General features: G+C 33.8%; 2 protein-coding genes across 2 annotated transcripts; one reads left to right on the top strand and one right to left on the bottom strand.

The window, feature by feature from the left end:
* The first annotated feature begins 17398 nt into the window (after window positions 1-17398).
* LOC125828912 (ethylene-response factor C3-like) lies at window positions 17399-18028 on the top strand. Its single transcript, XM_049508220.1, has one exon. The coding sequence runs from the start codon at window positions 17399-17401 to the stop codon at window positions 18026-18028; it is 630 nt and encodes a 209-aa protein (XP_049364177.1).
* Window positions 18029-24378: 6350 nt separating this feature from the next.
* Window positions 24379-25150, bottom strand: LOC125828955 (peptidyl-prolyl cis-trans isomerase-like). The gene has a single exon (XM_049508262.1). It carries the CDS (start codon window positions 25084-25086, stop codon window positions 24568-24570), a length of 519 nt encoding a protein of 172 aa, XP_049364219.1. The 5' UTR covers window positions 25087-25150; the 3' UTR covers window positions 24379-24567.
* Between the last annotated feature and the right edge of the window lie 1451 nt (window positions 25151-26601).

Raw genomic sequence — 26601 nt, 5'->3', positions numbered from 1 at the left:
TTAATATTTTTGAATTAATTAGTATGATCAAGTTAATTATTTTATTTTGTTAAAATTAAGGAGCTCGTTAATTAATTAATATTAATTCACTTTAATTTAAATTTTAGCCAATTTGTCAATCGAGCTCAATTTAATTAAATCCTAAATCCCAATTGGCTATAATCTAAATCCATGTAGCCATTCTTAATTTCCAATTTAACCCCTTTTTCTTACTTCACTTTTAATTCTTCATAAGACCATTTTTTGCCCAAATAGACAACCCATTCCTTTATTATCAGCAAAAATCAATCAACTCCAATTAATCCTAGCCCAAGTCCAGCCCAAATCCAATTCATCACACCCAACCCGGCCCACATCCATTTCTCTTTCACAAAAAGAACTCAGATTTACAGAACATTAATAGCAGCAACAAGAGACCCCTGTACACGTGTTTTCTCCTTCACGCGTCAAAACGACAACATCAAAGCCAACGCAATTCACAGAAAAGCAATAACTTTATCTGCGTCGTCTTCCTCACCAACTCGTACAACAGTATGCGCGCACAACTTTGCACCAGAGAAGGCTGCAATTTTCGTCATTGCTCAAGTGGATTGAAGCCACGTAGCATAGCAAGGACGAGGAATGCAAATCAACCATCGTATCGCCCTTTCCTCTTTCGAAATTGGGTGAAACTGCAAGATAAAGTGTGTTGCCCTTTAATGGTGAAAGTTTTTTTTTTTCGAGTTTGAATTTGGAATGGGCTTTGAACCCAAATTTTCGTCCGTTTTCCCTCCCTTTTTCGGAACCCTAATTATTTCTCTTCTATATAATTGTTTTATTCACGGTAGAAGGTGGGAAATTTTTAGTGGGATTTTTTTTTGTTTCAAGCGAAAACACACAGAATACCTTAAGGAGGAATAGCTAAAATACATTCTAAATACTCCAAGAAAACAGGGAGATTTTCTTGTTCGTTGATTCGTGTCCAAGCTCCGTGGTAAAAGTCACATTCCTCTGCTCGAGTTTCACGTCCCTGTTCGCTGCCCGGAAAAGGTAACCTTTCCTCCGATGGCTTTTCTCTTCATCTTTTTTTTTTCTGTTTTGTTTCGTTAATATTGGAAAATCGCTATTCTGGGGTTGTTCGCTGATTAGTCGTTATTAAGTGGATGATGTTGTTAATATGAGTTATGTTTCCTAGTTTGCTTTCATGGATTAGTCATAATATTGTTTGAGGTATTTGCTAAATTTTATCAAGTATGGTTGCTTTGTCTTTCTCTGTTCGAGCGCGTCTAGACGTTCCCCTTTCTGAACCTTCATTCGAGTGCTATTAATTTGTTCTATTTCGTGTATGCCGTGCTTAAGTATTGAGCGTGCCGTGTTTTAAGTTGTTACTGTTTAATGCTAATATTCATGTAAATTTAAGTTCTCTAATAAGCTAATATGGTTGATATTAATCTCATGCTTGTTCTAACCATATAGTTTTCACCTATTTCTTGGATGTTTTGTTGTCTTACTGCCTTACGTGATGTGCTTGAGTCAAGTTTTGTCTTCATGCCATTCGATTTTTAGTTGAAAATGTCCCATTTTTACCTGAGTCAGTAACATACTTTCCCTACTGCCTGTGATTTCCATTTTTTTTGTTCTTAATTTTTTTTCCTACCCACTACTTCAATTTGTCTCAGATATTTGATATTAGCTTTGAGTTCTTTTGCTTTTTATCTGAATATGTGTTTACCTGGTCTGGTATTTTGGGTTAGCTACAACATTTTGAAACTTGTCATGATCTCATTATTCCAGCAAAAATCACTTAGAGTAGTGTAGCATTGTTGATCTAATAATTGTGGGACATAGCATTTGTTAATCGCTAAGTAATATTTCTTTTCCCGCTTGTTGGCTTGTGTTCTAAAGTGACTATTGTGTAAGTCAAACCACACCTCCACCTTGAATATGGTGTTTCTTCATTCCAACTGTTTTTTTTGTCATGACATTGTAAGGACCCTTAATCGTATCGGAGTATAGTTGTGTGATTGATTTCCTGGCATGTGATAATTGTTCTTTGTTGTAGTGTGCAAGACTTGAAGTTGTGGCATGTTGATTTATTTTTGTTTGTATTTCACTTAAAGTAAGTACCCTTATAATACTTTCCCTTCCCTTAAAAATAATTTCAAGTTTCAAACTATTTATTTTCGTAATTTAGTCATGTATGCTTTTATTTTAAGACAGTTTAGCCAAATAGTTAATTGCCGGATAACCGCGTTTTAGCGAGAATTTCGGCTGCTTTCAAACCCTTCCCAAAATGCTAATAAGAACCCCGAACCCCTTTTAAGTTTTCATTAGATTATCTATTTTAGTCATGCATCGCAGGAAAAGTCATGCATCGCGGGAAAAACTCCATTCATCACAGGAAAGAAAGTCATGCATCGCGGGGAAAAATTTCATGAATCGCAGGAAAAGTCACCATTAACTACGATTTTCGAGAAAACATCACCTGTATTTCTCAAAGGAGCATTATCTTCATTCATCGCGGGAGAAGACGTCATCGCGAGAAAATCAACATCGATTGCATCATTGTCATTTGCAAGAATATTTTAAGAGAACCATCAACGACGACGACAAGAGAAACTATCAACAAATTACATCAGCCTACTTTATCGCTTCGATATCAAAAGAAGAGTGCATTGAAGATTATGTTGCAAATATAATATACAAGCTTTATTTGCCTTACGTCAAACCCGATGAAGTTGACGTCAATGTTCAAAGAGAGAAATTAGGTGTCGACACAGTAAAAGACACTATCTCTCTATCTGAATTGAATTTTTATGCTAATGAGTTTTATCTCAGTCTTTATCGAGAGCATCTGAGATGATGAATTCTCAAAACAAACCACATGTGCGAACGACATCAAAAAGGATGCAGCACGACGTGGAACTTTTTCTTAGCAATGAACTAGGACATAGTCCAAAGAGGAGTGTCAAACTCTTAGGACGCGATCAGAGGAGCGTCTTCTACCACAATCAAACCACACCCCTATCAGAAGGCATATGGGTTTATCTTTGGGTTTGTCGGTTTCAATTTCGCATTCGGAAATTTTAGGTCTCGACTGGAAGCAGCTTTCCAATCTGAGTGGCAACGCACCAAGAGTTTTGAAAATTATGTTCGTGTAAGTTCTTAATTATGGGTGTGAAGCGCGCCACAGTCCTGACTAAGAGGTTGCAAATCTCCTTTTCATACTCGGCTTACTTTGTCGCTCTTCCAGAACCAAAGGTCATCTTGCATAATAGATTTCCTTTTCAACTGATTGAGTCGAACCACAAGCAGCTTGATTCCCTAAGTTGAGGGATATGTATACGGGATCAATGTTGAAAACTCGGATGTGTTCCAGCATTCGCTCTTAAATCTTATTCTTAAGCATTCTGGTACCTCCATAATTCGATATCGAGATGACTTGTGAATTCTTTCAGAATCGTGCATTAAATCAAGCGTATCAAACTACAAGTGGCCTGAGTCCTCATATAGCCTAAGATATTTAGGAAACCCATTTTTTGGTGTTCGGCATAACTCATAGGTCCCTACCAAAATCCCTATTTCGTAAAAGATGAAGGTGTGGTCGATCAAAATTAGATTCGTCAATTTCATTTGCCTCGAATTTCTTTCACCTATCCAAGCCAAATGAGGGACAATTGTTGACACCCAATTTTGACCCTCCGCGATAGAAATTAATTTTTGAGCTTCTTTAATTTTCACGATTTCGAATAATTAATTTTATAAAAATTCAAATTTTCTTTCAAGATATTTTTGGGTAATTTTGGTCATTTTATAATTTTAAAATAATAAATATGTTGTTATATATAATTAGTATATTTTATAAATATTCGAAAATCACGTCAAAAAGATTTTAGTTTACACTTTATTTTGTTAATTAGGTTAGTTTAAATTATTGTTAATATTTTCGAATTAATTAGTATGATCAAGTTAATTATTTTATTTTGGTAAAATTAAGGAGCTTGTTAATTAATTAATATTAATTCACTTTTATTTAAATTTTAGCCAATTTGTCAATCGAACTCAATTTAGTTAAATCTTAAATCTCAATTGGCTATAATCTAAATCCATGTAGCCATTCCTAATTTTCAATCTAACCCCTTTTTCTTACTTCACTTTTAATTCTTCATAAGACCATTTTTGGCCCAAATAGACAACTGATTCCTTTATTTTCAGCAAAATCAATCAACTCCAATTAATCCCAGCCTAATTCCGGCCCAAATCCAATTCCTCACACCTAACCCGGCCCAAATCCATTTCTCCTTCACAAAAAGAACCCAGATCTCCAGAACATTAACAGCAGCGACAAGCGACCCATGTACGCGTGGTTTCTCCTTCACGCGTCAAAACGACAACAGCAAAGCCAGCACAATTCACGGAAAAGCAATAGCTTTATCCACGTCGTCTTCTTCATGACCAACTCGTACAACAGTACGCGCGCACAACTTTGCACCAGATGAGGCTGCAATTTTCATCATTGCTCGCGTGGATTGAAGCCACGTAGCATAGCAAGGACGAGGAATGCAAATCAACCATCGTATCGCCCTTTCCTTTTTTGGAATTGGGTGAAATTGCAAGAAAAAGGGTGTTGCCCTTTAATGGTGAAAGTTTTTTTTTTCGAGTTTGAATTTGGAATGGGCTTTGAACCCAAATTTTCGTTCGTTTTCCCTCCCTTTTTCGGAACCCTAATTATTTCCCTTCAATATAATTGTTTTATTCACTGTTGAATGGGGGATTTTTAGAGGGATTTTTTTTGTTTCAAGCGAAAACACACAGAATACCTTAAGGAGGAATAGCTAAAAAACATTCTAAATACTCCAAGAAAACGGGGAGATTTGCTTGTTCGCTAATTCGTGTCCGAGCTCAGTGGTAAAAGTCCCATTCCTCTGCTCGAGTTTCTCATCCATGTTCATTGCCTGGAAAAGGTAACCTTTCCTCCGATGGCTTGTAACATCCGGAAATTTGTAATAACTATGGAAAAGCTTGAAATTTGGAAATAGTCATTTTTGGAAAAATTTAAAATCTAGAAATTTGGCTAAGTGTGGAAATTACTTAGTTTTTGGTCAACTTTGAGCAGTCATAACTCCTATCTCAGGATGAGTTAGGAGTAGTTCCAGTTATGGTTGTGAAGCTTGTGGAATGATCTTTCCAACTCCACCGAGTTTGCTTGATTCCGAGTTCGTATGAGCGAGTTATGGCCATTGAAAGTTGGGTAGTTGGCAGGGAATCCGTCCGGAAATTTCAAGGGCATTTTGGTCTTTTCCCTAGCCAATTCTTTTGGGATTATATTGTTGTATAGGGCTGATCTTTGGATCATTTTGTCCCATTTTAAAAGAGTAAAAGCTAGGGCTTGAGAAGAAGAAGAGAATAAGAAGAGAAGAAGGGGAAGAAGAAGAGAAGAAAGAGGAGATCAACTAGTTCCATCAAGGTTCCGTCGTGGAAATCGTCGGGGGTGATCCCTATCAAGGTATGTGAGTTCTTTGTGTGGGTTGATCCTTTCCCCCACACACCAACCTCATTTTATGATTTGAGAAAAGATTGGAATTGTTGTTGAAGTTGTTAGTTGTTGTTGATGTTGTTAGTTGTGTTGTTGAAGTTATTGTTGGTTGTGGGACATGATTGGATTGTGCATTTGAGTTGTAATCTATTGTATGTTGAGAGATTGATGATCCCTAGTGTTTGGGGTTAAAATCATTGAAGTAAGGATGGTTTAGAGTTGAAGAAAAATGGGAGAAAAGTCGAGTTGTCTGGGCAAAAGGTCGGCGCGTCGCGCCTGCCAGCACGCCCCAAAAGGGGCTCTGAGGTTTTCCCCTTGGGGCGGCGCACCTCTCAGCACGCCAGCAGTCCCTCTCTGAAATTTATGGTCTGGCGCTCCACGCCTCTCAAAGCGCCAATAGCGCCAAGTTTTCCTATTCTTTCCATGCTTTCTCATGCATGTTCCTAGGTGTTATACCAATGTTCCCTAGTTGTTTCCAACACCCCAAAGTGTTTCTAAACATCCCGAGCTCATCTAAATACGTGTGATCATACACCTTGAACCCATAGTTCAATTCAAGGCAAGTTAGTATCAAGTTAAAGAGAAGTTAGAGTCAAGTCAAGCAAAGTTAAGAAGTTAGTTCAAGTAAGTTTTCAAAGTTGTTCAAGAGTCTTTATTGAACGTTTTCACTTCATTCTAAGGCTCAAGTCGTAAGTCAAGTAAAGAGTAAAGAGTCAAGAGTTCCAAGTTGAGTCATTTCTCAAAGTTATTAGGGAACTATGTATTCCCAAAGGAGTTTTAAAGAAATGTTTCTACATTTAAACAAGGTTGGAAACTGAGATTTCCAAAGGAGCCTTCGGGCTAGTTTTTAAGTAATTATCTCATATCAGCAGGAAGAAATATGTTTTAAAAACATAAGAGCCAGTACATTTTTGGGAGTAGTATCGAGCACCGAATTGGGGGAGCGTTCAAAGAACCCACAGCCCCCATAGAACCATGTTAGCCACCATGGGTAGAAAAGGTTCATACTTTTTAGATGAATCCTTTTCAGATTAGACTAGTAGATCCATTAAGCAGTTCAGGTCTTATACCTTTCGCCGGGTATAAGATGCTCTGGCAGCGTGAGGTCGATCGCTGTATCATCACTATAGCTCTCATGTGATGGTTGTCGGTTAGAGAAACTCCCACAGCAGTTATTGTATTTTCATACACGGAAGCTATTGTATTTTTATATACATCAGTTCATTGTATTTCTATATATATTTCAGGCTTATTGTATCTTTGTATACACACAGAGTTTATAGCATGTTTTAAACAGTCTTTCTTTATATTGCACTTGTTTTAAATTGCCTTATATTGAAAGAAGTCAGTCAGGTTGAGTGGAGTTGAGCCAGGTAAGCTATTCAGTTTCTTCGAGATCTCCTTCTAGCCTATGTTGCTTAGTTTTCCAGCTCGCATACTCGTACATTCCATGTACTGATGCCAGTTGGCCTGCATCTTATTATGATGCAGATGCAGATACAGGTACCCCGGATCAGCATCCTGCACGTCGTTGATCCAGTTGAGCACTCCAGAGTCAGTGGTGAGCCTCATTGCTTTCCGGAGGACTCGGTTATTTTGTGTTCTTAGTTTTGTCCTAGTAGAATGTTGTGGGGTCTGTCCCAACATCCATCTCAGTATTGTAGAGGCTTCATAGACAGTCAGTTAGTTAGTTTTTAGTCTCTTATATATGTAAATATTCTATGTTGAGACCCGAGGTGCCTTGTTGGCCAGATTTGTATCAGTTAAGTTGTCTTATGATTTTGCTTTGCATGAAGTTATTCTATTGAGTTAGGTTTCCGCTAAGTTAAGAAAGCCAGGTCAAGGGTTCGCTTGGGGCTAGTTATGGTCTCCTAGTGCCGGTCCCGCCCAAGGTGTAGACTTGGGGCGTGACATGGCTTTTCTCTTCATCTTTTTTTTGTTTTATTTTGTTAATATTGGAAAATCGTTCTTCTAGGGTTGTTCGTTGATTAGTCCTTATTAAGTGGATGATGTTGTTAATATGAGTTATGTATGCTAGTTTGCTTTCATGGATTAGTCATAATATCGTTTGAGGTTTTTGCTAAATTTTATCGAGTATGGTTGTTTCTGTCTTTCTCTGTTCGAGCGCGTTTAGACGTTCCCCTTTTTGAACCTTCACTCGAGTGTTATTAATCTGTTCTATTTCGTGTATGTCGTGCTTAAGTATCGGGCATGCCGTGTTTAAGTTGTTTAATGCTAATATTCATGTAAGCTTAAGTTCTCTAATAAGCTAATATGGTTGATATTAGTCTCATGCTTGTTCTAACCATGTAATTTTCACCTATTTCTTTCATGTTTTGTTGTCTTACTGTCTTACGTGACGTGCTTAAGTCAAGTTTTATCTTCATGCCATTCGATTTTTAGTTGAAAATGTCTCATTTTTACCTGAGTCGATAGCATACTTTCCCTACTGTCTGTGATTTCCATTTTTTTTGTTCTTAATTTTTTTTTTCCTACCCACTACTTTAATTTGGCTCAGATATTTGACATTAGCTTTGAGTTCTTTTGCTTTTTATTTGAATGTGTGTTTTTACTTGGTCTAGTATTTTGGGTTAGCTACAACATTTTGAAACTTGTCATGATCTCATTATTCTAGCAAAAATCACTTAGAGTAGTGTAGCATTGTTGATCTAATAATTGTGGGACATAGCATTTGTTAATCGCTAAGTAAGATTTTTTTCCCTGCTTGTTGGCTTGTGTTCTAAGTGACTATTGTGTAAGTCAATCCACGCATCCACCTTGAATATGGTGTTTCTTCATTCCAACTGGTTTTTTTTTCATAACATTGTAAGGACCCTTAATCGTATCGGAGTATAGTTGTGTGATTGATTTCCTGGCATGTGATAATTGTTCTGTTTAAAGTGAATTGTTCTTTGTTGTAGTGTGCAAGACTTGAAGTTGTGGCATGTTGATTTATTTTTATTTGATTTCCCTTATTAAATCAGCTAGTGGTTACTTACATTTTGTTTTCTTTTTTTTATACATGTAAAATTTGTTCGGGTACTACGGACCTCATCCTTGCATTTTTCTTTGGACTACGGAAGCCCAATTCCTTTTTATCCAAGTCGGCAGTTATAAAAAATCGACGAACAGATCTCGGAGTTGAAAGAATATGCAGCGGATCGAAAAAATTGAAAAGACTGGGACAGAGGCCTACTCTTAATTCCAAAGTTGTATTTTGTTATTTTGGACCTAAGCCCTTGTCATTTTACTTAGGAAAAATTACTTAAATACACAACACTTCTTTACCTATTCTCAATATTTCCCTACTCTTTTACTAGAATACAAAAATCCCTTATTTTCCCCCAATTCAACTTAACCGGATACTTTATTAGTTTAAGTATCCGCCCGTTATTAATTAAAGTATCCGCACTGCTATATTATGTATCCGCCCGTTAATTAAGTATCCATGCTGCTAACAACTTAATAATTTAAGTATCCGCCCGTTATTAATTAAAGTATCCGCGTTGCTATATTATGCATCCGCCCCTTAATTAAGTATCTGTGCTGCTAACAACTTAATAATTTAAGTATCCGCCCGTTATTAATTAAAGTATCCGCGCTGCTATATTAACTATCCACACTGCTATATTATGTATCCGAAAAATACTAAAAAAAGGGATTTTTGGTAATTAATGAAAGAGTAGGGAAATGAAGTAATTTCTTTCTTATACTATGTCATTTGCCTAATTTTTACTTTTACTTATTATTATCTTGTTAGAATTTAGGATAGGTGGCAAGAATTGGGCCAAAGACCCAAAATTAAATTAGGCCCAAGTATTGAGCCAGGCGGACAGAAAAACCAGACTTGGACCCAAGTCTCTCTCTTTATTTTTATTGTTTTTTACATGTTTACTTGTTATTAATTGATGTTAATCTTAAGGTTTTAAAAATTCAACTCCCCAAAAAGAAAGCCATTTTGAGTTAAATTAAAACAAACTTATTTTTTAATTGACCTTTGGAATATTTATTGTATTTCACTTAAAGTAAATACCCTTATAATACTTTCCCTTCCCTTAAAAATAATTTCAAGTTTCAAATTGTTTATTTTCGTAATTTAGTCATGTATGCATTTATTTTAAGACAGTTTAGCCAAATAGTTAATTGCCGGATAACCGCGTATTAGCGAGAATTTTGGCTGCTTTCAAATCCTTCCCGAAATGCTAATAAGAACCCCGAACTCCTTTTAAGTTTTTATTAGATTTTCTATTTAGTCTTTTGAAAACGACAGTTTTCTTAATTTCCCTTTAAAAATTATGTGGCGACTCTTAAAACCAGTCTAAATCTATTTTTAATATAAAACAAGAGTAACTTCTTGGACCTCTAAATTTCTTTCTTATGCTGGGAGAGTACAACTTCTGAAAAGTGTTCTCTTCTTCGTTCAAGTGTATTGGTCTCAAATCTTTTTTCTTCCTAAGAAATTAGTTCAGGCTATTGAAAAAATTTGCAGAACTTTCATCTGGACAGGAGGAGTGGAGGTTTCAAAGAATGTTTTACTAGCCTGGGACAAACCTTGTATGCCTAAGACTACTGGTGGAGTGAACTTTCTCAATATTTCTTCTTGGAACAAGGCTACTCTTTGCAAACTCTTGTGGACTCTTAGCCATAAAAAAGGATAAGTTATGGATTAAATGGGTTCACATGTATTATGTAAAGGGGGAAACTCTATGGGAGGCCAATACAAAACAAGCATCTTGGCTTATCAAGAAAATCTTCAAAGCTACGGAGTACGTGGAAGCTGCTGGTTACACAGAAGATCAATTCCAAAGATTGCACTATTTTTCTGTAAAAAAAGATGTACCAATTGGTGCAAGGGGTGTTTCCAAAAGTAAGATGGAAGAAGTTAGTTTGCAATACCTCTTCTTCCCCCAAATAGTTGTTCATTATGATGTTGGTTGCTTATGGAAGGTTGTACACGAAGGATAGGATGATTCACTGGGGAATGAGTGTTAATCCAGTATGCCCTTTGTGTGAATCAGAGAATGAGTCGATCTTACACCTTTTCTTTGGGTGCTTTGTTTCAACATCAGTGTGGAACAAGCTACTACAATGGCTAGGACAAAGACGACAAGCAAAAGAATGGGAAGAAGAACTTACATTGGAAGTGAATCATCATAATGGGAATAGTTCTGCAGCAACAATTTATAGAATGGCAAGAGAGGACCCAAATTGCTTTTTCAAGGCAAAAGAAGAGAAATATTGGTCCTTGTGAAGAGAATAATTCAAGACGTATATTTCAGAGGTTGTCTCAAAGTGAAATTGGCTAAATACTTGACGATGTTGAACTACTATCCAAGCTAAAATAGTCGATAGATGGTTAGGTGATTAAAGGTTATTATTCGGGTTTGATCTAGTCGGAATAGTTCTTTTTTTTCCTTTTTTTTGAGTTGTAAACTTCTCTTTGGTAATAAAATGCTTACTTACCAAAAAAATATTATATTATAGAAAATTTGAAAACTACACGTTTATACAAACTTTAAAAAGTTATACACAAAAAGATTGAATGTATATGGTGACAAAACTAAAAAACCAAAGGAAATCATCATCATATACAAAATACAAACCATCGTATATAATTACAAATCAAACGAACAATTGTTAGTTGTGAATCATACAAATATGACGAATTATACAAACGTGGCTAATTATACAAATTTGAAGTCAGGCCACGTAATTAATGGTGAATGTTAGTCGCGAGTGGTAATTATAGCAAACTATAGCTATAATAACTAATTAAGTAGTATAAATTTGCTTAACAACGTATTTTTTCCTACTTAATATTGGGTTGGCTACCGATGAGCCGACCTTAGGCTATATACACATTGGACCTAAAAATGATTAGGAAAAAAATTGAATTAACTTGAGAAACAAAATACAATTAGATTACTGACCAAAAAAATTTAAAGCAAACAACATTAAATAAATTTACATAGGACCAAAAATAAATTGAATGAACTTAGCAAACAAAAGTAAAAAAGAATTAGGGATCTTTGCAAATTTAAAGGTATAGTCATTTGTTTGTCACATAGCTCAAACAAACACTTTATGTGATACAATTTTAACAAAAACTCCAGTTTTGAGTACTCAGACTGTCACGATTCAAAATGGGTCATGAATGACACACACACTTAATCTTCTAGGTGGGGGAATCAACGAATGCAAACCTCAACTTATATTAGCTATTCAACTTATGAAATACAACAACAATATGAAAACTCAAATCTTATTAAAGTAAGAAATAAAATCAACTAGAGTCTATTACATAACATCCCAAATATGAAAGTCATCACATTAAAGACATCTAATTTCAAAATATCAAGTCTGAGAGTATCGAAATCACCAGAATAGATAAATAGAATAGTTTGTGTTCGAAAACTAAGGACATCATGCCATAACCGAGGGATTCCAACACGAGCTAGAAGGAATAGCTCACCCTAAAACCTGATGTATTGGAGACTGGCTAAAGTCATGGATGAGTCAAAGTCGTTGGTACGCTCGTTGCACTCTCCAAAAGGAAAACGGAGAAAAAATACAAGTAGAGATCAGTACAGGACAACATTTACTGAGTAGTATATCATCGACCGACTCAAAATAGAAATTAACATGCATAAAGTAATAACATAAAATCAACTATAACACTTAGCAGGTGGCAAGCAACAAGTGACAACAACAATGAAGCAAGTACGTAATTAACCAACAATATCAAGAACACACATGAGGACTCAGGCCTCCACACCACTCTTTTTTGGGAAATGGGTTCTTTGAAATTGAGTATACTAAGTTATTTTGATATGTTTTCCTTTAATATTACCGTGCCAAAACATGACACTCGGTCCAATAATATAGGTAATTAATCATTCTTTATCATCATTTTTCACTTTCGTAACAATATTTCATCAAGCCTTATTTATTCAAGGCATCACTTTGATAGAGTAAGTTCATGATCATGGATTTTACGATCTTGGTATTACAGATCAATCACAACAACATATAAATCATTCAAACCACAATAATTAAGTAAGTAGAATATTTTATAACATTACTCAATGACTATCAATCACTATTAAGAGTCTCTCTATCACATAGAATAAACCATAATCTACCTCAATCGAAGAACCATAGTCAAACAGGCTAATTCCCCAATGCTTTTCCTTTTCTCAATGTCTCAGAACGTTTTCAATATATCAAGTATACAATATTCGTAAGCAAACGAGTCCGTAGACACTCATATTACTATATTTCTAGCCTAGACTTAAAAAACTCACTCAAACCTATAATCAATTTCCTAATTTTTTATGCCAACTAATATATCAAGTCTCATATTTCATAAATTTCAAGCCTAGAATTAAGTCTCAATTTTCTCCAAATATCATAATTTAATGATATTTATATAATATAATATATCTAATATTTAATTACATATACCAATATATCAAAATTTGAATCATAATATAATAACTATTAGAAACAAATTTGGAAAAAGACCCACGCGGCACATTATGGACAATTCACGAAAAACTAATCATTTTTGCACCTCAGATCATACACTCTATTGCAGCAACAACATATATATAACATCACCTTTGCCAATATCCCTTTTCTTTTCTTCCCAATCCAATTATTATAGTAATGAAAGGATTTTTCATCTATCAGAAATTATCATTTTAAAACAATATTGAAATTCAAATGTTTATGCTTTGTAGTTCGTGCACAGGTAACTCTTTTCGTCTGTCTTTTAATTATTTAGGGCAATTATTATGAACTAATCATTAAATAAATATTAAAATTCCACTAATTTCTTCCTACATATGGGTCATGCATGTGATAAGAGTACTATATAAATTATGGACATGACTCATTAACCACCAACTAATAAAAAATAACTATTTAATAAGTACCCATCAAATAAATAACGGTAGTTAATCGAATAGTTCAAAATTCTGATTTAAAATTTACGGGAAGGTTTTTTTATGGAAGAAGTAGGTCTAGTATTCGAAATCACCTAAATGGTCGTTACATTAGATACCAATTTACCCACCATTCTTTCCGAATGGTCAAAAGTAAGGCGAGGGTAAGAAAGGGTACCTGACTTGATGAAAATATGTGGATATCTTTCATGCATATCAGCCTCAGTCTCCCAAGTGGACTCTTCAACCGACCGATTCTTCCACTGGACCTTGATAGATGTAATCTCATTTGACCTCAACTAGCGGACCTCTCTATCTAGAATAGCTACACACTCCTCCTCATAAGACAGATTCTCATCAAGCAGGACCGAATCCCAGCGAATAATATAATTTGTATTACCATGATATTTCTTCAATATAGACAAATGAAATATCAGGTGTACTCCGAAAAATTCTGGAGGCAAAGTCAACTCATAGGCCACCTCTCTCACACGTTTAAGAACTTCAAATTACTCAATATACCTCGGACTAAGCTTACCTCGCTTACCAAATCTCATCACACTCTTCAAGGGTGAAACCTTCAGCAACACTTGTTCTCCCTCCATAAACTCCAAGTCCTTGAACGTCCAGTCTGCATACTCTTTCTGCCTGCTCGCAACTACTAGAAACTTCACTTGAATGAATTTCACCTTATCTAACGATTCCTCCAAATGATCAGTACTCCAAGGTCTCACCTCAAATACATCAAACCAACCAGTGAAAAACCTGCATTTCCTTTCATACAATTCCTCAAATGGAGCCATATCAATACTTGAGTGATAGTTATTCTTGTACGAAAACTCTGACAAGGGTAAGAAATGATCTCAATGACCACTAAAATCTATCACGCACGCATGAAGCATATCTTCCAACACTTGAATTGTCCGCTCAGACTGTCCATCGGTCTGAGGGTGAAATGTGGTACTAAGATCCAATCTAGTACCTAACTCAGCCTACAAGGTCCTATAAAAGTTAGAAGTAAATTGCGTACCTCTATCTAATATGATGGAAATCGAAACTCCGTGCAATCGAACAATCACGCGGATATAGAGTTTTTACCTTCCATGGAAAATATTTCCATTCATACCAAACACACTCTAAATATGTACTTTTAGAGGCAATTAACACTTTTTGTAAATGTCCCTAAAATCTATAGCAATATTAGATCTAATGACAACCAACTATTACCGATAAAAACTTTAATTTTTCTTTCTTATAATGGTTGAAGATAGAAATTAATCTTCAGTTTTGGTTTGTTCACAAATTTTTAACGCAGCCGCACAGGAGTACTAACATATGTGAAATCATCTTCTTCTTTTTTTAAAAAAATAAATAGCAACGAGTCATAGTAACAAATTTCCCATGAAAATTTTACCGCTAAATATGTATTATCAGAGGTAATTCTTTTTAAATATTTTTAAAGTCTATAACGATATATATTAGATCCAATAATGACAATTAGCTTATGTTGATAGAGATTTTAATACTCTTTGTTAATGTATATATTATTGTCGTTAAAAACTGCTATTGTGATAGTGACATTAAAAAGTCTTTTCTAATGTCCCATGCGATAACCATACTGACTTGACTTCCACTTTAATTATTGAATTAATTTCCAATGTTATTACGTGAACACAAGACTATACTTTAATGTCAAAAACTATATTTTTTAAAAAGGATTTACATCAAATTATTCTAATTTATCATGATTATAAGTTACCTACCGAATGAAAATAATCATGCATTAATCAACTATCATTTAGTTATAAGAATTATGTGAAGATATGTATCATTTATTTAAAACTATTTAAACATCGGGCACAAGTGAATTGTATAAACATTTTATGTTAGTATTTGCTTACTTTTTCTTATCAAAGGATATTTTGTATAATTATTCAATATTCGATATTCATTGGTTCTATTAATCTAAATAGTGTGATTTGATCAAATTTGATCGATTTGCCCTAAAAAAACAAGAAGTTAAGATCCGGGAGAAATAATATCAACCAATTAACATCCCTCCGACGCATTCGTTATGATTATCTCATACCTCTTTTTTCTTTTCGTATGATTTTCACATAACTCAATCAAATCATATCGTCGTAAGCTTTATTACAAGAAATACCCTTCCTACCAATTATTTTTGTTTTATAAAAAAAGGGTTTTGAAGTCTATCATCAAGTTAATATGTAAGGTCCAAGTCACTAAAGATTGTGACATTTTAAAGACATACAAAATTGTGGAATTACGTATTGAAGCAACAATAGTCTTGAGCACGTGTTCCACCTCATTCCACGTTTATTGACCTTTGGGATTTTGACTCATTTCTCTAATTTGGATCTAATTTATTTATTTATTTTGTTGTTGGTTTTCACTTTTCAAGATATATTTTTATTTAAATTTAAATTGGCTGAATAAATAGCATATTTTAGACTTTATTTTAGATGACATTATGTAATATCTTAGAAGAGTTAACGTCTCTAATTGAAACTAATGGGCATCAAATGTTATTACATTAGGAAAGTGCACCTACAAAACAATAACCATTTTAATTTACTTCTCTATGTGCCCTCAATTTTTCCATCATTTTGCTTCATCATGATTTACTTCCTCTATTCTATCTTTTAATTTTCCTAGACTAGGTGAGTAGAAGAAAAGTCAAATTATCCATTCAAAATTTTCGAATGAACCCCTCGATCCTATTTAGCTTCATCCTGGTCGCAAGATTCTATATCAGCTACATATTCTTGTATGTATTATGTTGAATGTATAATCAACTCATACCAAGACCTTGAAGATATTGCAGATTACTATATATGTCTTTGTCAAATTTAAAATCAATACTTGCAAATGTCACGATCTTGATGCACTTCAACTTCTTCAATAGAGAGATTGAGACCATTTAGATCACTTGTCCATCACTTTTAAAATAAATACTACTTCGATACGAAATATATGATAGTAAAGAGAATTTTGGAATTCAGTGATTTTAAGTTGAAAATATATAGTGATTTTAAGTTGAAAATATATCAAATGTATTAAAATATTTGTTTATCTTATGGTCGTAAATATGTCATGTTGAAAATTGGAACTAAGAGTTGTTAGAAAGGAAAAAAGACATTATTTTTTAAACTAACTAAAAAGAAAAGTAGGTTAGATTGATCACATTACTCTATTTTTCGAAGAAAAAGAAACTTTTGATAACAAACATTTTTTTCCAAGATTAGTAAAGTTTGAAAATTTGATCAAATAGGCTATTCAAATTTAGAGTGTTTGAGATTAGTATTTCGCTCTGTTTATCATCTTGTAATTTTTATGTGTTTACTTCTTTATACTTGAAACCCTCTTCATATAAATTTTGGCTCGAGCACCGCTCGAAGAAATTAAATACTCTCCAAGCACTTGCTTGAGACATTCATTTTCAAGTGAACTAGCATTGAAATTTTGCCACTTGGCCATACCATATGTCAATCTAGTAGTACTATTTTATATCAAACATTGGCCCAGGTTTATTTATTTTTTCTGAATTTTAACTTGAAAGATTATTTTGATGCATAATTAAGGATAAGATAGACCTTCAGTATCCATTAAATTAGCCATTTTTAAAAGAGTTAAAGACTTGAGGTCTAGAACTGGATTAATAATTAAGTCAAGAGAGATAGAGGTGAAAATCTTGAAAAATTAAAGATATATGTATTTATCTATCCATCTCTCTCAAGTCCTCCCTTATCCAATGCAAAAACATATATATATATATATATATGTATATGTTTATGATATAGTTCAAAATAGAGCCGTCTCATTTCCCTTTTTTATTTCTAATTCATTCACTTCAAGGTTGATTCTGAACACTATATAATATCATTAATTTTCAACCAACACTCAAAGCCTTATGGATATGGAAATTTCATCCCTTCAATTCCCAAATTATGATTTCTTGCTAGACGAATTTCGAATATGGGAATTTGATTCCGAGTTAAATGATCATGATCATATACCAAGAAGTTTGTCATCTTCAGAGACTACAAATTTCTTGAAAGGAAGTAACTACAATAAGGTGACATCATATTCCATCAAGAGAAAAGACGCAGATCATAAAAAAGAAAAAAATGAAGAAAAGCATTACATAGGAGTTAGAAAGAGGCCATGGGGTAAATATGCGGCGGAAATAAGGGATTCAACAAAAAAGGGAATTAGGGTATGGCTAGGGACATTTGATACTGCTGAAGAAGCTGCTTTAGTTTATGATCAAGCTGCATTTTCAATGCGCGGTCCTTTAGCACTTCTCAATTTTTCAACAAAAAAAGTCCAAGAATCACTAGAAAATATTAATTTATTTATCGAAGATGGCTCGTCTCCAGCAGCTGCTTTAAAGGAAAGATATAAAATGAGAATGAAAAATGTGAAGAGGAGAAATAGGAAGAAGAAGATGAAGAAAACAGTTTTGGTTTTTGAAGACTTGGGTGCTGACTTGTTAGAAGAACTTTTATTAAATTCAACAACATATTCAGAGTCATTTCAGAATTAGTAAGGTTTGCAAAATATAGAATGTACATAAATCTTATTTTTATTCTCCTCTATGATTTCATAAGTGAGGTTTGTAATTGATAAAATATACATAGATTTTATTCTTATCTTAAGAAACAAAACAAATTATAAATAATGCTTACAATTTAGTAAATTTGCTCCCCCACCCCTCCCATTTTTTTGTGGTGTAAAACATAAAATTCACTAAAGCTTCCAGAAAGCTGGCTGTCTTCATCACCGAAAGCAACATTATTGGAGGCCACATTTGGGAGAAGCTAATTAGATATTGACATATATTAGTGAGTGATGGGATGTGAGAGGTAGCTCACTAAGGCACATATCGATCGGTTCAGTTTGACTTATCGATTATCAATTTGTAAACATGTTAAATTATCATAGAACCATTAATATATTGACTTATTGATTATTATTTTATAGGTTATTGATCGTTATCGGTTTAACCGTTAAGATTTGACACAAGAAAATCATTGAAAATCAGTTAGAAACAAGATGACGAACCGAATGATGAACCATGCACATGAGTTGACAGATAACATCTTACTTAAAAGCAAACATTGTCACATTATAGAATAACAAAAAGTTTGAGATAGACAGAAATAAAAGTATGAACTCTAAGTAAGGGGATTTATATACCAAATGGTCTGAATATAATTATTTAATTTACTATCGGATTATCGATTAATCCGTTAAAGAAAAAACGTCAAGTTGTTACGAACCGAAAACCTAATAATAAAAAAGTCAATATCATTATCAAAACTGCTAAATCAATAACCCATTAACGATAAATCAATATTTTTTTTCGATTCATTTATTGATTTTTGTTCGATTTTGAACCGCACTAATGCAACAACCCAATCATATAGTAGCAGGAAGAATTGCTGGTAATATTTTTGGGTAGCTTTATATATAAATTAATTTATAATAAATATAATTATATTTTTTTTTTACATAAAAAATAGTCGAAAGTCAGAAAATATACGTTAGCTATACACTGACTATACATTATGATACACTCAAAAAACTGAATATAATTTACCTATACATGAGTTATACATTCACTATACATTGTGATACACTCAAAAAGTTGAATATAGCTTAATTATACATGAAATACACACTGACTATACATGAAGTATACACTGATTATTCAATCCCAACCAACTCAAAATCATATCTAAGCAATCCCTAATGTCATAAATGAAATCCTCTTGATTTTTCAAGTCTTTTGATATATAATTTCCTTAAAACGAATCACGTTAATTTAGCATATTAAATTTTAAAGAAGAAGACGTAGAAGAAAAAGAAAGAAGACGCAGAAGAAAGACGAAAAAGAAAGATTGCATTGGCCATTTTTTAGAGGAAAAAAAAAAAATTCTGCACCAACAAAAGTTTGATTATAATTTTGAAAACTCATTCAAACTCTGCATACACAGATCACGACTCTTCTGGTGAGTACACCATAGGAAGCATCAAGTTAACTATGCGCTCACATTTTGAATAATTTACTCTCAATATTTTCCAACAAGAATAGCTTAGGTTAAGAGGAAATGTTTTGGAAAAATAACATAAATACATATCTTATTTTATTATAATTTCTAAAATTTCTTCTTATTTAAAAAGTTATAAAAATCCCTTTCGGATACATTTCTATCCTCTCTCGAATACATCCCTATACCCTCTCGAATACAACTTTATCCTCTCTTTGATACATCCCTATCCCCTCTCAGATTCATCCCTCCCATTAAGTTAATGTATCATTCGCAATTTGTGAGCTATATGTCGACAAGTTTAATTCCCTGATGTTGTCACGCCCCAAACTCAAGGGGAACTGGCTCCTAATGCCAGAACTCAAGCCCGAGCCGATCCTGCTGAACCATTTGCTACTAGCGCATGGCAGCCACATGCAATCAAGAAAACAAACAAGTATATCTCGGCTTAAAATTAAGCCCTCGGCCAGCAAGGCTCCTGTCAACAGATATATAAAAAAAATAGCTACTCCCAAGAGTTCATGTAAAGAAATAGCCAACTAGCACATAAGTCCTGATTGGGCCGTCGAGACCACCATGATCTCTATACCGAAACTGAAAGCAGGTATATATATCAAGACAATACATCAAACAACTAACAAGCTTTCGAAAACCAACAAACTAGGCCAGCATGGCCATAACGTAACTATATACCCCACACACTAGTCTGCAAGCCTCTAAGAGTAGCAAAGATTGGCGGGACAGGGCCCCAGCTTACCCATAAAAATATATACAGCAAAAGCTAACAAACCTCCCAACTCTGGTAGCTCCGGAGGAAAGGGGCTAGCCAACCAGATAGAAGTCAATCCTTCCGCTGAGGAGGTCTACTGGGTCGTCTACCGAGACCTGCATGCATGAATGCAGCGCCCCAGGCAATGGGGCGTCAGTACGAAATAATGTACAGAGTATGAAAGGCAATAGACTATGAGCAGGTATCCTAATATACTGGAGTAATCTAATAAATAAATAAGGGATAAGATAAGTGTACTGACCTGCTCCTAAATCTAAACATATCAAAAATAATAAAACAACAACCTAACCAAGCCCTCATAAGCTCAGCAGGTACAAACAACACACAAGACCACCTACCTAGGTCCTCATAAGCCCAGAAGGTGTGAATCAGTCTATATACCCCTATCAGTAGTACACTAGCCCCGTAGGCAGTCACATAGCCCTCTTAGGCATTAATATAGCCCTGTAGGCAACACATAGCTCTCTTAGGCATCAACATAGCTTATAGACAACTCATAGCCCTCTTAGGCAACAACATGGCCTTGTAAGCAGCACATAGCCTTCTTAGGCATCAATATAGCCCTGTAGGCAACTCATGGCCCTCTTAGGAAACAACATGGCCCTATAGGCAGCACATAGCCTTCTTAGGCATCAATATAGCCCTATAGGCAACTTATATCCCTTCTAGGCACCAATATAGCCCCGTAGGCAACTCATAGCTCTGCTAGGTAGCCATATAGCCCCGTAGGCAAAACATAGCCCTTCTAGGCAGAGATCAGATTCCTGCAGCTAACCACAATATCCCCAAGGGCAACAATAATAATCCAATAGGCTAGAAGCGAGTAATTTAGCTATAAGCAACCTATATGGATACCCTCCAAGTCGTGTTCAACATAGGGAAGCTACTAACTGAATAAGAATCCCAACATGGGAGGATTATATCCACCGAGCAACCAACAATCAACAATAATGGCTACAAGTACAACAAGTATAACAACCTAATACATTGCTCCTAAGCTTTAAGGAAACATGTCGTAAGAAGGGAATAGCCTTAACATACCGTTTTCGCTGAATTCACGTGGCCTAACGACTTTACTCACAACCCCCCTCGATACTACAACAAGGCAAGACCATAATCAACACAAAAGAATAGAAGATACCACGATAATTCGATAAAAGATATGTATTTCCGTCGCAAATTGCTATTTGTGACTTATCAAAGGTAGAGTCGATGAAAGAAGGGTCTTACCTTGATTTTAAGTTCGTAATACACCTCAAAACTTAAAAATATGCCCAAACCCCTGCTGTCCACATACCAAAGTATGATATGCTAGGAAATCGATACAACAAATTATACCATGTTGACGAGCTCAACGCGTTGAACAACTTTTGTCAAGGACTTAAGTCACGAAAATCTGTAACTTGGCTGATCCTAGAAGTGGATTTTGTGAGTTATCTGATTTTTCACTAAGATAAATGAAGAAAAAATGAAGAAAAGTCGACGAAGATGATATATATAAAGTTCCACCGATCTAAGGGACCCACCTCACCTGCCTGCTTGCGCAGTCTTGCGAAAACGTGAATATCTCTCCATTCTGAAGTCGTATGAACAAACGGGTTGATGCTTTGGAAACTAGACTCGCAGACCTTCGATTTCATAGGTCATGGGCACCATAAATATTTATAGATTAGGAGAAAACCTCCGGGACATTTGACCCAAATTGCAGACAAATCTTTAAAAAGGAATTTACGGTAACTTTTGCCAACTTTTATTTTTCCACTTACCTAACTTCAAAACTTGAGACACAAACCTTGAACACTTAAAATATCACATAACACATCATTCTTAATTTATTACCCCACCCTCCTGGTCTTTCCACGAAGATACGAGTTAATTTAGACGTTTCGAAAAGTCGGGGTGTTACAAATGTATCCGAGATCATATAATTTTAAGAGATTTTTATAATTTGAAAAAGAATAGAAATAAGATGTAATTAGGTCTTAACACTATGAGATTTTTATATAATTTTTACAACGGTTTTATCTTAACAAGGAGCACATAATCAAATGTGGGTTGATTACATAAAGAGTTATTTAAAATAAAATTTACAAAATCATATAAGTTGCAATTGCTAATAATTTACCATATTTAGTTAGTATTTTTAAAAATCATAGTCTTAGAAATTATTTTTTTACTCGACAAATAGAAAAAGATACATAAATTGGAAAAAATGAGAAATTATTTATAGTAATAAATAAATTAAAAGTGTAACGTACTCGTAATCAGGGATTTACATCGGTCGAAATCATCTGTTTTATGTATTATCAATTTTGTTTATTTGTTTTTAGTTTGTGAACATGCTAAATCGACAACCAAATCAGTAAAATATTTATTATCAATTTTCTATCAATCGATTTTTATCCTTAACAATTCAATTTTTTATTTAATTAACCAGAAAAAATATTCATACAATCATATATACACAATGTTTATAAAATAGAAATCATAGCAAGAATAGAAGTGTATCACAAATTTTGACATAAACATGTTTGTTTAAGGCAGAATTTTGTTTGAATTTCTTCTAAGTATTCATGCTATTAAATGAGGAAATAACATTAATTGTTTGTCCTTTGTCACAATCAAATTTAAAATTAAGAAGAAAGAAGGTAATACTACTTTTTATTGAGAAGAGAAAGGTATCAGAAAAGAGAAGCTAGTGTGTGTTGCCAACGACCAAAGTCCAAAAGTAATACTAAAATTTAGGAATACAGAGTTAGTAAGTTATTAAAGTCACTACTATATAATTTCAAATAATTTTATTGGATTATTGATTTAATCATTAACCAAAATCATAACATTAAAAATCAAATTGATAACCCAATAAATAAATCGGAAAAGGGTCAAATATATCCATATACTATTGAAAATAGTTTAAATATTCATTCGTTATATTTTCGGCTCCTGTTATACATTCAGGCTAAATATACCCTTATAACTAACTGAGGTACACGTGGACGACTAGGATTACTCGGTCGAACCTGCTAACCAACTATGGTAGCGACATGTCACCTCAAAATATAGCAGAAAACAGTAAAAAATGTAGCAGAGTTTGAGTGGGTCAATGTTATTGATTAGGTCGAGTTATATTATTGGGGCGGGGCGGATTATATCCGAATAGATTTATTTTAAATTGAATAGCCTTTTTAATCCTAGTCGTCCACTTGTACCTTTGTTAATGTTATTGATATGTTGAGTTATATTATTGGGCGGGACGGGTTATATCCGAATAGATCTATTTTAAATTGAATAGTCTTTTTAATCCTAGTTATAAGGATATATTTAACGCAAAAATATAAATTAGTCCGAAAGTATAACAAAAATATATTTAAACTCTTTCCAATAGAACAAGAATACATTTAACCTTTTTCCATAAATAAATTTACAGAATTATTAACTCAACAACTATAAATAAATAATATTTTTTTTCAATTCAATATTTTAAACCAATTTTTGCACACTCCTAATGGTAATGCTCAAGAGCCGGAGATCTTATGTTGTCCACTGATTGTGCGGAAGATGCCGTTACTTAGGCCACAGAAACACAACACAATTTAAGGCATCAAAATAGTTTAGGATTTAGAGGAATAAAAATAAAAATATTAGTTTTTCTCCAAACTCTTTTTGAAATAAAACTATAGTTAAAATTGAAAATAAAAATTATCTCACTTTATTTAGTTTAAATCATATAGTAGTAATAAACCCATATATATTCTATTTAATTCAGTGAACTAATATTCATTAATAAAAATATATTTATTCCCTTATGATTAATGATTGTAATCACATCATTATCAGTCCCGAAATAACTTGTTAACTAACCAAACTAAGTCTTACTATATTAAATAAAATAAACACTTACTAGATGAAGTGGAACTGGAAGGAGAAGAATTTGAAGTATCATAAGGCTATTTCACGGGATATCGAAACAGAGAATTTTCAATTAACATGGATCCATTTGAACCATTCAATAATTTATCGAAAACGATGATGAGAATTTTGCACTTCAATAACTGAAAATAAACCGAGAAATATATCTTATTTCAATTCAACATGCACCGGTAGTAGTAAGAACTACCAATTACAGTATAGAGAAGTAAGCCTACAGAGGGAAAAACAAAACGAAACAAAACAAAAATAGTAACGATAGGAGTAATTAACTAGACTAGATCATCATCGATATGCCTACGATCATCTTCAGATCTAGGAAAGTTGGCCACAATCAGCCACCACAACTGCTTTCGAACACTTACCAGAGCTAGATCCAACGGCCTCCGCTTTCTTAATCACATCCATACCTTCAACCACTTGCCCAAACACAACGTGTTTTCCATCAAGCCACTCAGTCTTCGCCGTACAGATGAAAAACTGCGATCCGTTAGTTCCAGGTCCGGCATTAGCCATGGAGAGGATTCCAGGACCGGTATGCTTTTTGACGAAATTCTCGTCTGCGAATTTGGAGCCGTAGATTGATTCACCTCCGGTACCGTTTCCAGCAGTGAAATCACCTCCTTGGCACATAAATCCTGGGATCACACGGTGGAAACTTGATCCTTTGTAGTGTAACGGCTTGCCGGTCTTTCCTACTCCTTTCTCTCCGGTACAGAGTGCTCGGAAATTTTCCGCTGTTTTAGGAGTTGCATCGTTAAACAACTCCATTACTACACGGCCGGCCGCTTGACCTCCGATGGTAAGGTCGAAGAAAACCTTAGGATTTGCCATTTTCTCTCTTCTAGAAACTTCTTTTGTTTTTTACACTATGCTCACAATCTATGCTTTGTTATTGAGCTAGAAGGAGTTTATATAGGAAAATGCAAAACGGATAATTTGTGAAGAGATGATCTTAACCGTTGAATACTAACAGGTTTCAGCATCTTGGCGGATGGATTTAACCATGGTTAGTTGAATATTTTACCAGAGTTAGTTTAAAGGATCACGTGGTATATGCGTTTATGATGCTATTAGACCGATTAAAGGAGGGAACATTCGGCCCATTTGTGGTCCACAAAAGCCCACGTCCAATGGGAACCCAGTCGGCCTTTTCTTTTTTCGTAATTTAAATTTCTTTTAAGGGTATTAAAGGAAAATCAAATTAATGACGTTTAATTTAGTTATTTATATTCTCTCCATTTTTATTTATACGTTATTCTTTAAAAAATAGATGTTTCGTTTTATTTATATGTTATTCTTACTAAAATAGATGTTTCATTTTTATTTATACGTTGTTCTTACTAAAATAGATGATTCTTTATATTTGTCATTTCACAAAATTAATGCATAAATGATATTATTCTCCCTGTATTAACCTTGAGAGTTATCAACCCTTGAAAGTATGCATTTGACTAACATAAGAAAATTAATTAATTAATTTTTATTGGTCAAATTAATTAATCAAAATTAATTAATTCATGTATATTGATTGAAGACTTTACTTTTAAGAGAACATTAAATAAGGGTACAACTAAATAGGAACAGAGGGAGTACTAGTTATCTCATATTTATGTGGTTTGACTTGGCACACAATTAAGAAACAAATTATTGATATAGATATTTTATCAAATTATCCATGTTAAATGATGTTTAGTATCAAGTCATGAAAAATGATTCGATGAAAGAATATTTAATGTTGAGGGTAAAACATGAGAAAATATAATTGTCTTTTTTTTAAATGTCAAAAGTGTCAAGTAAAAATAAAAATTTATTTTAGGAATAAGTGAAAAGTAAAAGTGAACGAAAGGAATACTCCCTCCGTCCAATAATAGTTGGTCCACTATACTATTTTGGGATGTCCAACAATACTTGTCCACTTTATGAAATAAATGGATTATTTTACACTTAGCTCCTAATTTACCCTTATCAATTATCATTAATTATTGTTATTTTCTCTATTACACTTTCAAGACATTGTATTTATTAATTTAAAGGGTGATTTAGTAAAATTACCCTTCTATTTATAGTTTCTTAAGAAGTGTGCAAAGTCAATAGTGGACAAATAGTGTTGGACAGAAAAAGTATTAATTAATTCAAAATTTATATATTTTTAATTTATGTGGAATTGAAAATTGATAGACAAATAATGTATCTTATGTGTTAAATTTTATACAAAATAATGAAAAAGCTACTCTACTAAACATGACATTATATATGAATAATTTATTTCTAGCCCGACGAATTTATTGCCTATATTATAGGAATATAGGACATGTGAATTCATAGTTTTCCCATATATATATATAT

Source organism: Solanum verrucosum, unplaced genomic scaffold (assembly GCF_900185275.1).
Source record: "Solanum verrucosum unplaced genomic scaffold, falcon-dt-bn FXZP01000067.1, whole genome shotgun sequence".
Taxonomy (NCBI): domain Eukaryota; kingdom Viridiplantae; phylum Streptophyta; class Magnoliopsida; order Solanales; family Solanaceae; genus Solanum; species Solanum verrucosum.
Note: the sequence above shows the minus strand (reverse complement) of the source record. Positions and strands in the feature narration are given on the sequence as shown.

Excerpts from the sequence above, each read along its gene's own strand:
- LOC125828912 (XM_049508220.1), top strand. The coding sequence starts at position 17,399 with ATGGAAATTTCATCCCTTCAATTCCCAAATTATGATTTCTTGCTAGAC.
- LOC125828955 (XM_049508262.1), bottom strand. The coding sequence starts at position 25,086 with ATGGCAAATCCTAAGGTTTTCTTCGACCTTACCATCGGAGGTCAAGCG.